Below are 14,152 nucleotides of genomic sequence, written 5' to 3'. Positions count from 1 at the left end.
TGATGAGAATTCACATAAACCACCTGTTTCCAGCATATAATTGACAGTTTTCTCAAAACAGCATGTTAGTATCAAAATCACACAAAATATTTTCAGCTGTCAAGAGGCATCCCTCAGGGCTCCCCTATCAGCCCACTGCTATTTCCCCTATCCATAGAGCCCTTATCCATTACACTCAAATCATTACCCTCGTTAAGTGGAATCCAAAGGGGGGCTGAAGAGCATAGAGTATCTCTGTACGCAGATGATTTATTAATGTATGTATCAGACCCTGTATCAAGAGCTATCTGAATTTTAGCAAAAGTGAATGTTATCCTGTTAATGACCTGGCTCTTCAAATACAAGACAATGCTCTACCATTCCAAATGTTTAGGAATGGCTTTAAATATTTGGGCATTAATGTTCCAAGGGACATGCAGAAGCTTTACCACGAAAATTTCTGTCTGCTATTTGAGAAAGTCAAATTAGACCTGAAACAATGGAAGACACTTCACCTATCCTTAGCAGGAAAAGTGAATTGTATAAAAATGAATGTGCTTCCCAAGTTTCTTTATTTGTTTCAGTGTATTCCACTTTATCTCCCTAAATCTTTCTTCAAATCTGTTGAACAGGTCTTTATTTCATTTATATGGGACTGGAAGAAACCTAGAATACCGTTAGAACTGTTACAGAGGCCTAAAATGCGGGGTGGCCTAGCTCTTCCAAATCTTTGCCATTATTATTGGGCCTCAAATGTTCAAAAAAAATCACACAAAATAAAAACAGATTGTCGGACTTGTTCGAGTGAAATCCTGGAAGTCTGTCAGTAGAAAGTGCTCTTTGGAGGTCTTCAGTATGTCCGCACTTCTTGTTGAATCACTTCTAGAAGGATCTGAAGCTGCTTGCTGCAGTAGTCTGAATATGGAAGAGAAGCAGAATTATGAAAGAGTTATTAAGAGGATAAAATGTCTAGAGTCTGGGTTAGGAAGCTAAAAGTTGCTGAGGACTAGAGATGCACCAATCTGACTTTTTTGTCCAGATGCTGTTAACAAGTGTTTAATTAATTAGCTGTATGGCTCACAGTGAGGCAGTGGCTGGGATCATTATTTTATGAGTAAGGCAACATCAGGCACAAAATGTACCAAGTTACAGGTTCATCATTTATTATATTAATAATAAACAAAAAAACAAATTTTTATTTATGCATTTATTTGTTAAATAAAATTCCCAATTCAAGTGTAAACCTTGTAATTGCAGCAACAATTTGGTCAAATCTTGGAATTAGAATTCAAGTCTAGAAGATGGAAGCATATTTTTTTTAAAGGCTCAGTATCGCATAATTATCTGAAAAGTTTATTGTTATAACAACATTTTTTTTTTTTTACATTTTAACAATATAATTATCACTATATATTTATGTCTAAATATTCACATAAATTACATAAAAGCAGATTTTCCCCAAATAATTGTGGGGATTTTAGTACTACTACAAGCTCCAATAGTGTAGTTATTATGTGTTTTATGTCTAAAATATTCACATAAGTTACATAAAAGCATATTATAACGTGAAAATGTCTTGAAATAATGTGATCATTTGGACCAAACATTTTAGAAATTTGGACCATCATTTTTTTGTGTGTGTGGCAACAATAGGTTTCTGTAATCTAGTACTTTAAAAAAAAACTATTTCTTTTTTTTTGTTACAAACAACCTTGTCCATGCTCAGAAAAGCTTTTTTCCCCAGAAAGGACACATCAAATCAAGTTATTTGCTCAAAATGTTTCACCTTCTGCTCTAATGAAGATAGGATAACATCTTAGAGAACAAAATGGGTATTAAATCCTCCATAAACTCTTACTATTTAGTGAATTCTCTCATAAAACCTTTAAAAAAATGTCAAGATTGTGTTGGGACTTACTGAAGAAGCGTCTCCATTTGGGGGGCAGGCGATACCGGTAGACAGTCACGTAGTAAACGGGGACCCCGGTCAGTGTGAGAGCACAGCTCCGGCCCGTGTTCCAGGGGTCCGAGTACAGAGACAGACCCACGATGAAGAAGCAAACCACCGTGAAGGTGACCGCGATGACCATGGGAACCTTCAGGTCATCAAAAAGAGAAAATAAAACTCGTTAGTTTAGTGAACACAGTATACTGGAGAATGCTCTGTAGTTTGACAAACTAACCTTGAAAGGTCTTGGGTGGAGAGGGAAGCGGTATCGATGGATGAGCATCCCCATCGTTGCCAAGGCGATGAAGAACCAGCGAGCAAAGGAGGCAAAGTTGATGAGCTGGTAGATCTCTCCTGTTATCAGCATCAGCACCACCAGCGGGTACTGGAGACAGACAGCACAAAGCTAAACTCAGACTGTTATATATGAAGTAAAGCACATTTTATTGTTGAAATTCATCATTTAAGCACTACACTGTTAAAAATAAATAAATAAATAAAAAATACATATATTTTTAGGAAATGTACTATATTATTTTACAATGTTTTTCTTTTTTTTCCTTCTCTCTACATTGAGTAATAATAATTGACTTTTTAAAAAATGTAATTTATTTAATTAATAATTTACACAATAAAAGGTAAATTACTTCTCGTAGAAATATTAACCAAAAAAAAGTTTTAATTTTTTTTTTTTTTAAGTTGTAAATCGGTAATTTAATATAATGCGACATTATAGATTTTTTTTTTCAATATCATTCAATTGCATAATGGTCTTAAATGCTAAATTATAGTGAATTCTATGTATAAAAAATACACATCATATTGTTGAATGTAATAAGTGAAGGCAACTTTTTTCTACAGTAAAACTTTAAATTAAAGTACAAAAAAATATATATAATAAAGTAAAATATAATAATATATAAATGTTTAAAAAAAAATAAAGTAAAAAAACTTTGGTTATTCTACAGATATATATTTTTTTAAATACAGCTATTTCTTGTATATTATCCATATTCATACCCATTTATATACGTATTTGTCTGTTTATGTGGTGACTGGTCTATAGATCCAACATTACCAGCTAGTTTAGCTGGTTTAAAGTACTTTACCAGTAACAGAACAGCGGGCAGAGGTGTATGTCTGCGGATGTGGATCATAGAGAAGATATGAGGCCAGTGGCCCTCTCTGGCTCCCACAAACAGCATCCTGCAACACAAACAGCACCACTTCCAATTAGGCTGTCAGCAGCTATTCTGATTTAAAGCCTCAACTATTTAACCATTTAAACCATTCTGTGCCCAGATTACCTGGGTGACCCAAAGAAGCCACCGTTAAGCGCTCCGAGGCAGGAGAGGGCCACCAGAAAGGGAATCACAGAAGCCAATCCCTGGAGAGCCCGAGCTGCAAACGTCTGCAGAGACACAGATTACACCAACATTTAAACAAAGTACGTATTTATTAGTAATTTCCTTTTAACCCTCTGAACCCCAAGCCATTCAGGGTGTTTTTTTACTCTTTTTACAGTTTACTCACTGTGGCCTGGTATTTATTTTGTGCAGGAAAAACACAGTTATAATGACATAAATCAATAAAAAAAAGGGGGGGGAAAAACGCAATTTGAATTTCTCTGATACATTTTTTTTTAAATTGGAATAAATTCGAAGTTATATAAACAACATTTTTCCAAGTGCTCACGAATGTCATGGGTAACAGGGAAAAAATTGGATATCCACATATTATACATAGTGAGCTATTTGCATTTTTTACAACTTCTACTTGCAACCTCTCCTGTCCTCTCCTCTCAGCTCTGTGTAAACAGATTCAGCTTCAGTGAATATTTGTCATGTTACAGTCAATCAAAGCTTCCTAGTTGCACCTAGTGCATAATTTAGTGTTTTTAACAGGATCTAGTTATTCCAAATGTTTTTTTGGTGATCTTTTAAATGAGACATGTAAAATATAGTGATTTTGACATAAATATCACAATTTTAAGCTTTGTTTTGGTTACTTTTCCTAATGGAAACTTTCCTTGCCTATGATCCATTCAAGGGCTGTTGTAAAGTTCAAATTTCGACGATAATGCCTGTTTTTACAGATTCTTTCTATGATAAATGGTGTATTTTTGGCATCTTTTAAAGAAAACATGACATGTTTTTCGCCAGCTGGGGTTCAGAGGGTTAAATGCAGGCCAGTCTACATTCAGTACAGCACTGACCACAGCCACAGCATCAGACATCAGCAGCTCAGCGGGAGTCATCATGGTGTAGTAGGCCACATTAACAAGCACATAAAAGACTGTCACTGTCACCATGGAGCAGATTATTGCCAGCGGGATGTTTCTGACGAGACAGGAAACACACTGAGAGATATGACAGTATTTTCAAGGCAACAAGGCTTTTAAAAAAACAGACTGGAGAGGAGAGCTGGTGTCACGTGTAAAATACCTATTTGGATTTATGACCTCTTCTGTGACAAAGTTCAAGTAAAACCTGAAGGAAAAAGCATGTAAAAAATATTATTGGAATAATAAAGAAGTCAAGGCAGTGCTCATACTGCAATAAATGCTCACTTACCATCCACCATAGGCATAAAGGCCATTATAGAAGGCTAGTGGCAGTCTATCCAGAGTTAATGAGTCAACCTCAAAGCCATTCTGGAAATTCTCTGTTTGTCCTGGAAAGATGCAGAGAGAAAGAGCGAATATTAGGGATGGGAATTAATCTATGATTGATTAATGGTCGTTAAGAATTTGGTCGATCACATGGAATTTTTAATTGATCTGTGTATTTTTAAAAAAAATGTTTTATTATATCTATGGCCATACCTCAATAAGCCAATGAGCTGAAAATTAAGATGGATAAAGCTACAGAGAAGAGTATTAATTTGAGCAAAATAAGCTTACTGTATCAAACCTTGCTAGCATGAATTACTAGGTTTAATTAGATCGAAAACTTATTTAAACACAAAACACACTTAAATATGCAAGATTACTGTGAAAACTAACCTCATGCCTCTTCGGGGGCTAAAACATAAAACATTGAACTCCTTGATGTTAACTTTACAGTTTAATCTCACTTGAGTTAGTTTTGACGATAAACAGGATCAAGTCTCTTTTCGTCCTTTCAAAATAAAAGTGTTAGTTATCAAAACAGGCTTTTGCTGGTAAAAATAAAGGTACATTTGTTTGGACAAATATAATGATAACAACAAAAATAGCTCATAAGAGTTTAATTTAAGAGCTGATATCTCGCCATTTTTCATAGTTAGAAAGAAGAAAGCCAATGAAAATGGCTAGGTATCAGCTCTTAAATTAAAACAGTCACTAATAATAACACTAATAATTTTTTTCTGTAGATAATTGAGTTGGCAAGTTTCTTCTAAACGCCCATCCCTATCGAGTATTATCATCAAACGAGGAGCATTTGACAGGCTGAAAGTCGTCTACATCCTCTCACCTTTTGCAAGTGCGATGACACCAGGGATGATGATGAGCACCAGAGCAAACATCTTAATGAAAGTTAAGGTGATCTGAGTGCGAGAGGCCATGGTCACACTCCAGCAGTTGAGTGCCACGATGAACGCTACAGAAACACAATGACAAACAACGATTAAAGGAAGAGTTTATGGATATTTTTTGCACTTTCTGGACATACAGGCGTCATATAAAAACCACTCACTCACTCCCAGGATGCTGACCAGCTTGATTAGCACTGTGGGAGCAGCACAGGGCGCGAAGAATGGCTCCACCACGTAGCGGCCAAAAGCCAAGGACACATAGGAAGCCACAGCTGGTCTGGAGACAGAAAATATGCTTGTTATGTGTATTCTACAAGAACATTTTTACATGCTTTTGTGTTCTCGCTTTTTACAATATGGGTCAGGAAAAATATCTACACAAACCTGATAAATAAGAACTCGGCCCAGAGTCGTAAAAAGGCAGGCAGGGGCCCTAGTGTCTCCAGTAGATAAATGTAGTGGCCCCCTGATTTTGTAAAACTGGTGCCCAGCTCAGCATAACACAAGGCACCTAATGGAACAGAGAGACCAGGAAAAAACATTAAGTTATGAGTTTTAAATATTCTTAATCAGTGTTTACATTGGAATAACATAATGATATGCAATACAGGTTGTTTTAATTACAATTTTGGCCATGCTGGGATGGTATTAGGAGGTTGATATTTGGTCAGTGCCATATTATATCTTGTAAAAACATGGTTTGCTGTGGAATTTACCGGACAGATTCATGACCCCAGTGGTGGAAAGTAACTAAGTACATTTACTCAAGTTCTGTACTTAGCCTAAGTATAATTTTGAGGTACTTGTACTTGACTTGAGTATTTCCATTTTATGTAACTTTATACTTTTAATCCAATATTATATATTTGGAATATATAAATCAATCTGAATGGTTCCATTCCGCATCAAGAGTACTTTTAAGTACATTTTGATGCTGATACTTTTGTACTTTTACTTCAGTAACCTTTGAATGTTGGACTTTTACTTGTAGTAGAGTAATTCTGCAGTGTGGTATTATTATTTTTTACTTAAGAAAGGGATCTAAATACTTCTTCCACCACTGCGTGACCCCAACAGGATGAATCCTTTGTTGATCCCCTAACTAGCTCCACCATGATGCTAAAATGAGCCATTACTCAAACAGCTGGTTGATGACGTTGATTACTGACATTTCCACCATGTTTAGTGCTAATTAGCGAGTGTTAGAATGCTAACACACTAAACTGACATAGAGAACATGGGAAATAATTTAGCTTCTGTACATCAACATGTTAGCTTTGTCACATAGAGCATGTTAGCATGTTGATGTTAGCATTTAGCACAAAATATAGCCTCACCAGCATGGCTGCAGACTCTTTGTCTTGATATTGTGTAACTCAGTGATTCTTTAAGTGGCATTCGGCCAGGGGGTCCCTGAAAAGGTTTCAGATTGAATGTATGAAATATGATATATGAATGTAAGGTTTGTTACAGCCTGGATTTATTTAATGATTTGGTATATATACATCATTACATCAACTATTGCCTTTACGCAAACTAACTATTTTGTAGGCCTGTCATCTTCATCTTTAATTTAAAAAAAAAGTTTTAAAACTTTTTTCATGATTTATATTTTATATATTACCATATACTTTTTATATGTATTTTAAGTTATTGATTTTGACACTTTTTGAAAAACCAGTGTACACTGTCAAAATGCATCGACAGACCTATTAAGCAAATTAAAAATGTTTACTACATCAACATGTTTAATTTCTTAGCTTATTACATATATTGTTTTCCTAATATATTTGACTATGTGCCAGTGCCAAACACATATTGCACAATAAGTAATAAATGTAAAATTCAGTTCAAGTAACACATAGAAATTAACAATTTTGAGGTTTTACCAAGACAGTTCTACCATCAGACATCTTACCAAACAAGGAGAGGACCCCACACAGCGCCCACACCAGCAGAGAGAGGCCCACGCTGCCACTGTTCATCAGGACACCCTTGGGTGCGATGAAGATCCCACTGCCCACCACTGTGCCGATGATGAAGCACACTGCCGGCAGCAGGCCGATCTCTCTCCGTAAGTGCACCACCTCCTCTTCTGTCTTCTCATTCTTGGCATCCTCTTTCTTCACTTGTGCCCCGTCCATCTCTCTGTAACTATAGGTCCCACTTTAACACCTCTAACCAACTACCTACTGCTAATTTAAAGTTTTATATTAGTCCTGCAAACTTAACTTCTTACCTTGTATTTGTGTCCAAATCCTTTCCACTTCTCCCACGATGCTTTTCCCAAAACAGCAATCAACAATCCTCTTTCTGCTTCCTGTTAACCCTTATGGACTCACATTTGCAGCAGTTTAGTAAATGTGCATGAATCTGCAGTAGAAAGAGACAGCATTGGCCTCAACAAGGCCCCCCTGACTTGGACTGCATGTTTTTCTCCCCTTATTGGCTCTCACACCACCCGCCCAGCCTGAGCAGGGAACAAAGCCAGTACTCTTCCAAGCTTCAGCAAGTAATTACGCAGTTTGAAGGCTCGACACTTTCCTGCATTGTGCCGTCGGGTTTGTGTGCATGTGCTCTTACATGTGTGTCCAGCTTGATTGAGGCCTTTTTTTTTTGGCCTCTGGGGGATAAAGGGTCAGAGTGATGTAGAGGCAGCTGCACAAGCTGCAGGAGGGCTGCTTTCAAAGACATTTTCATCTCGTCCCATCCAAAGCACAAATTCCTTTATTTCAGTCATTCTTTTTCACAGCTTTCATGCAGTCATGACTACGTCTAAACCGTAAATATTTATGCAATATTTCTGCCAAGATCAAACAGGCCAGTAGAGAAAATCACAGCGGCCACTCTATTAGCTTGTTTTTCCTTATTTCCACTTGACTGGCCGCTATGGATGTCAGTTTCACTTCATCAGCGATAGCTCTGCTTGTTAAAATTCCTCCACACGCAGTACATAACAAGAGGTTCCTCTGGTTAAGATTTATGAAGTGTGACCAATTGCATCTGCAGTCAGATGTTATGAGACGTCATCTTGATGCATTCAAAGCCAAAATACAGAAGGTGTTGGGTTTATTTTACCGCAAAGTGGAGCAGCGCTTAAGGGGGTCTCACAGTTCAAAAGTGTGTTAAATTGGCTATTGGAAGTTATTCATAATTATCCAAATGTATTATTAATTATATAAAATAATATGACTAGACTGATAGAAAACATAGACAATTTAACTAAATGAGTCTCATAGAATTACTAAACTATGTATTTGGAACTTTAAATATGCTATAAATAACTTAATTATAAATAACCAAATTGATATGTCAATATTCATTAAAGGTTGAAGGTCTTTTGAGTTCTTTGCATAGAAGAGGTTGAATAATACCAATAATTGTACGCAAAATGTGAAATATTTTTAAGTTAGTTGAAAAAGGGTATGATAAATTTGAAGTACACAGTGGAGGGATCATATCTCTCGCCTGGTTTGGGAACGCCTCGGGGTCCCCAGGAGGAGCTGAACGTTGTGGCTGGGGAGAGGGACGTCTGGAATGCCCTGCTTAGCCTGCTGCCCCCACGACCCGGCCCCGGATCAGCAGAGGAAAATGGATGGATGGATGGATGGATGGATGGATAGAAAAAGTACTGAATCATGGTTGAGGAGAACTGGTGACAAAAACACAATAGTAGTATGTGGAGACAGAGGTCCCCAAAACAGCTTAACAGCAATACCCCAGTCAAAAATGTTGAGAAACTGATATAAATGTGGACTGTAGTCACACAACAACACAATAGTTGTATGTGGAAACAGACATCCCAAAAAAAGCTTAAGAGCAATAAAAAGAAATGGAGAGAAAACAATTTAAATGAAGGAAGTTGTCTAAAAGTGCTGAATCGTGTTTTTTTTTCAGAGAACTGACAATATAACGAAATAGTAGTGTGTGGAGACAGAGGTCCCCAAAACAGCTTTAAAAATTATAAATGCTGTTGCATTTTTCATTAAAAATTTGTCCAAGGTGCCCAAATGAACTAAAATCTGTGGTAAACCTGTGATCCCAACAATGGATATAGAATATAGCACATGGTCTTTTATCACACTCGTGTCCAGGACTCAACATAACAGGATCATGTGATGTTTTTGTTTTGTTGAGAGGTCAACCAGTTGAGAGATGCAGAAATGGGGGAGGGTTGTGGGGATTTCCTGCTGCTAAAGCCAATAAATATGTAACATTCTTCAAGTGAAACGCTGAGTTTAGAGGTTTTTTCTTATAAGGCAAAATATATTGCTTCATATACAAGCACTCATAACATAGTAGAGATAGACATGTATAGCATGGATGTTGGACATTATTACATGTGCATGTGTATCATTCAGTCAGGCAATCCAGGACATGCACACCAAATTACAGCCTTTTGCATTTATTGCAAGATCCTGCATAGAATGTTGTCTTAATGTTTGCACTGTAGCAACACAAACAAAATTTTTTCATGTCTTTGTTCTTCTGGAAGTCTTTTATTTATATTTTATCCCTGTGCATGATGCAAAACTCAGTCAGGAAGACTCTTTACATGGTCATTCATTCATAAATCTCCGTATCTCTGATTCATAAATCAGCTGCAGTGGTTTAAAAAGTATTTAGATCCCTTTACATAAGTAAAAGTAAAAATACCACACTGTGAAATTACTCCACTACAAGTAAAAATCCTGCATTAAAAACTTACTCTGGTAAAAGTACAAAAGTATCAGCATCAAAAGGTACTTAAAGTATCAAAAGTAAAAGTACTCGTTATGCAGAATTGAGCCACTCAGATTGTGCTATTATTGGATTATTATTAGTATTGATGCATTTATGTGAGCAGCGTTTTAGTGTTGACAAGGTAGGACTCATTTTAACTACTTAATAAACTGTTATGAGGCTTAATTTAAAACATTAATGACTGTGTGTTCACTCGAAGTCCAACCAAACAGGTTTTGCCACGATCTCCCTAAGCCAGGGATGGGCAACTGGAGGCCCGGGGGCCGCATACGGCCTGCACCCTCACTTGAAGTGGCCCTCAATACAACTACATGCATTTGAGCATGAAATCTTAAAAGTGCAGTGTAGAAATGCACAAAATGACTTCTTGCAATTAATGTTGGTATGCTGTTCTTGCACTGAAAAAAAAAAAGAAATCACAGTTTTTTATTTGCTTCAAACCTTTTGTATTCCTATCTGTACTGTTGTTAAGTTACTGCACTGTAAACATATTTAAAATTGCAGTTTCATCATACCTGGTTAAGTGCACGGTCCTATATGTGGCCCTGTGGTAGTGTCCATGAAAAACTGTGGCACCCTCCAGCATTTAAGTTACCCATCCCTGCCCTAAGCCAATCATATATTTCCTGTCAAACTGTCAAACATTTCTTCTTTCTGTTGCTGTCAGCTGTCATTATGAACTGATCACACCCTCCATAATGGTGTCATCATGTTGTTCCCAAGGGTCCTATGTTCCCCAGCTCTATATACCACATAATGGGGAAAAGATGCCCCCCAGAAAAGAGGTCTTAATTCACATTTCTAAACAGGTTAAGGTTAGGAAAAAGGTCAAAGGTCAGGTTATGAGAGATCACTGTAACACTGGCTTTTCCCATCTCCTAATAAGTAAGGTTAACTGGATAAAATCTATAACACATTTTTGTGTCAAACATGTCAAATTTGACCTGGAGACAATTGCAGGAATTGCAGAATATTGAACTGGGGGAAAATAGCACCATACAAACTAAGTATCTAGCTTTTGTACTGTGGGTTGAAAAAAAAGGATATGTTGATGCTGCCTTTAAGGAAAACAATATTTTAAGCCTCAAATCTTACCTAAACAGTCTCAATAAAACATTATATTTATTATTTTCTGTATTGTATGCTACATAATAATGCACAGATGCTGCATACTTTTAGATGCTGTATACTGTTCCTCTCTCTTTGACCAGCAGAGGGAGATAAATCATTTGTTTTCCTAAAGGATTCAATTGACTCAGAGCTGGCTGCACTTTTTTTTGTCTTCATTGACAATTAAGGAACATTACAATCATGAGGTCAGACAAAAAGAGATTACAAGAAACAAATGTCACGAAACAAAGAACTAATCAGGAGAGATAGTAAAAAAATAAAATAGATAAAAATAATAATAATTTAAAAAAAAGAAAAAGAGGTACATACATTGGTCACGCAGAGAGTACGAAGTACAGAAAGTCTGTGCATTCACTGATAATGATTAAAACATCATATAGTTAATAGAAATGAAGGTTATACATTCATCAGGCTGTCATAATATTGAAGAAATAGTTCATTTTTTTGTAGTTGAATTCAAGTAGAAGTTTCTTTCAAAGAATTCAATTCAAGAAATAGTTGAATTCAAGTAGGAACACTTTAAACTTTGGCTTAGCTTTGAGAAATCTGTGTTTGTTGTTAGAGAAATGCATTGAGGAAACCTTTAAAATTAAATGATCTGTCTCCAACAGTAAATCCTCTCACCTATTTCTCTGCGCAGGTCGTTTGATGGGGAATGATGAGCAGGAGACGTCCAAGTTCTCGGTTTAACATAATTTTTATTACAATACGTCAAGAAATGTGCAGTTACAGAGTCTCTGGGTTCACTTTACACTTCGCTGTTACACAGAAGACTGGTCTCAGGTCATGAAGTCTGGACCAGTCTCATTTCCCTCGAACCCCTTAAATACTAATAATGGTTTACTTAAACATGAAGGTAGATTTCTTCCAGGAAGTGCCGCCTTCTTAATCCGCTGATTCGTCAGTTTTAATCAATACAGGGACACGTCGTGTCACCGGGCAGCAATCTTCTCTGCCCGGCACATCAAGTCCGTGTCCTGACCTGCTAACAAACTTGTTAAGACAAACATTCTGCCTTGTTATGACTTACAGAGATATAATTTGGAGACACAGATTTTGCAACGTCTACATGAAAACTAAAATCTAAAATATGAAACATAAAATATATATTCTTTGTGATTATAGAATCTTAATCAGTTTAAGCAAATGGAATATATGTATTTAAAGTAATCACAGTTTCTAAACCAACATTAACACACAAACATAATCATTGTATCAAAATCATATTGCATGATTAATCCATAATTGCATAGAGAGAGATAGCACAAACAAGGTTAGTGAATTACGCATTCACCACACAAAGACAGAAAAACAGATTATTTTAACATTGTGTTTAAAGAACTTACAAGAGAGAATTAAGAAATTGGTTACAAATTCAACAGATTTGTTACAATCAGAGCTGGCTGCACTTTGTTGTCCTTCCAGAAGATGGCGACGTCACCTCACACTAGATATCAATTATCCCTCACTGAGGTGCCCATCTCTGCCTGGTAAGGCCCTGGGACATCCACAGTGAAAGGTCTGGATTTAGCCCCTCTCCCAGTGGGTAACCCTGCCCCGAGCTCACACACTCCGGCCCCTGGAGACGCGAGCCTGACTCCCCTGCTGTTTTCCACCTGACCTCCCAGGATCCCTGCCCAGTCAAGTGGAGGACCCGCCTCAACCGCTCACCCCCGACTGTTTCTCCCATAGGCTCATCTCACATAGAATACAAAGGGAATATGCTCTGACATTTCCCATGAGCCTCCCACAGGAGGGTCCCCGAGGGTTTTCCTTTTTTGTAAATCACTGGTTTTCAGTAAAAGTGCACCGAGGCTTTGCAGCAAAATTTACATTTTGATTTAATAGGATTTCCCTCAGTAGATATCCCAAAGGAAAAAAAGGTATAAGAATGATCATTTAAATCACATTTTTCTTTTATTAAATATTAAGAACAGCTAGAAATGTGAACATGTGGCTCTACGATTCAATCTTTGGGGATCTGGATTTGATAATGTGTTCGAACCCTTGTTGGAGATCTATAATAAAATAAAACATCACCATTATTCATCTTCCCTCCTTATGGATTATCCCTTTCAAGGTAAACAAGGAGAGAAAAGTCGTCCTCCATACTGTCTTCATGGAGGGTTTGCCCTTGGCAACCAGCTGAGGTCTTTGCATGAGTGGAACAAGTCTTGAATCCCCCAATTACAAGCCCTATTATCACATATAATGTGTGTGTGTGTGCAGCTGTCCGGGGAATTAATTAACCCTCACACACACAGATGCATACGCACACACACACATCAGTCCTGGGATGGAAGTAACATTTACTCTCGTTACTGTAACAAGGTCATTTTTGTACTTTTTTGATTGATTTTTTTCAACAATATTTTATTGTTGTAATGTTGGATGGTGTGCAGTTACGGATATACAGACATTTTTATACTTTACAGTATTCCAACTGCCCCTCTATTAATACTTTGATTACATTAAAAAATTAAAAAATAAATACAAGGACAGTACAGCAAACAGACATTAGGTAATACAATAAGATAAAAGAGAAGCAAAAATAAATACATTTAGAATTAAGACAAATATAAATAAAATAACACAAATACCAGTAAAAAATATTAATAAAAAATTGATTGATTTTTTTAATCAGACATTTTACTTTTACTTAAGCAGACCTACTTTTAATTTAGTTTTTTTTTTACTTAATTAGCATTCATAATTCATAGCATCAAATTCATTCAGTCTTATTCATTATGAATCATTTTAAACACAATGATTTTTTGTTTTTGCGTGGTTAAAAATGTTTGTTAAAGTTGTAATTCCAAAAACTCAAACTTAAAC

The 14,152-nt window shown here is 36.6% G+C and overlaps 1 protein-coding gene across 1 annotated transcript; it reads right to left on the bottom strand.

Annotated features, from left to right (window-relative positions):
* Nucleotides 1-128: 128 nt before the first annotated feature.
* si:ch73-352p4.8 (cystine/glutamate transporter) lies at nt 129-7,816 on the bottom strand. The gene is made up of 13 exons (XM_059326250.1): nt 7,683-7,816; nt 7,362-7,597; nt 5,828-5,954; nt 5,605-5,720; nt 5,383-5,508; nt 4,501-4,600; nt 4,372-4,416; nt 4,143-4,266; nt 3,235-3,338; nt 3,037-3,133; nt 2,163-2,312; nt 1,898-2,075; nt 129-894 (listed from the first exon to the last, which is right to left on the bottom strand). Exons 2-13 carry the CDS (start codon nt 7,585-7,587, stop codon nt 830-832), a joined length of 1,458 nt encoding a protein of 485 aa, XP_059182233.1. The 5' UTR covers nt 7,588-7,597; nt 7,683-7,816; the 3' UTR covers nt 129-829.
* Between the last annotated feature and the right edge of the window lie 6,336 nt (nt 7,817-14,152).

Source organism: Centropristis striata, chromosome 22 (assembly GCF_030273125.1).
Source record: "Centropristis striata isolate RG_2023a ecotype Rhode Island chromosome 22, C.striata_1.0, whole genome shotgun sequence".
In the NCBI taxonomy this organism is placed as follows: Eukaryota; Metazoa; Chordata; class Actinopteri; order Perciformes; family Serranidae; genus Centropristis; species Centropristis striata.
Note: the sequence above shows the minus strand (reverse complement) of the source record. Positions and strands in the feature narration are given on the sequence as shown.

What these genes read in the sequence shown, in the direction of transcription:
- si:ch73-352p4.8 (XM_059326250.1), bottom strand. Translation starts at nt 7,587, where the DNA reads ATGGACGGGGCACAAGTGAAGAAAGAGGATGCCAAGAATGAGAAGACA. An exon ending in TGTCATCGCACTTGCAAAAG is followed by an intron (nt 4,601 to 5,382) that starts GTGAGAGGATGT and finishes GCATCTTTCCAG; the next exon opens with GACAAACAGAGAATTTCCAG. An exon ending in CTTTATGCCTATGGTGGATG is followed by an intron (nt 4,417 to 4,500) that starts GTAAGTGAGCAT and finishes TTTTTCCTTCAG; the next exon opens with GTTTTACTTGAACTTTGTCA.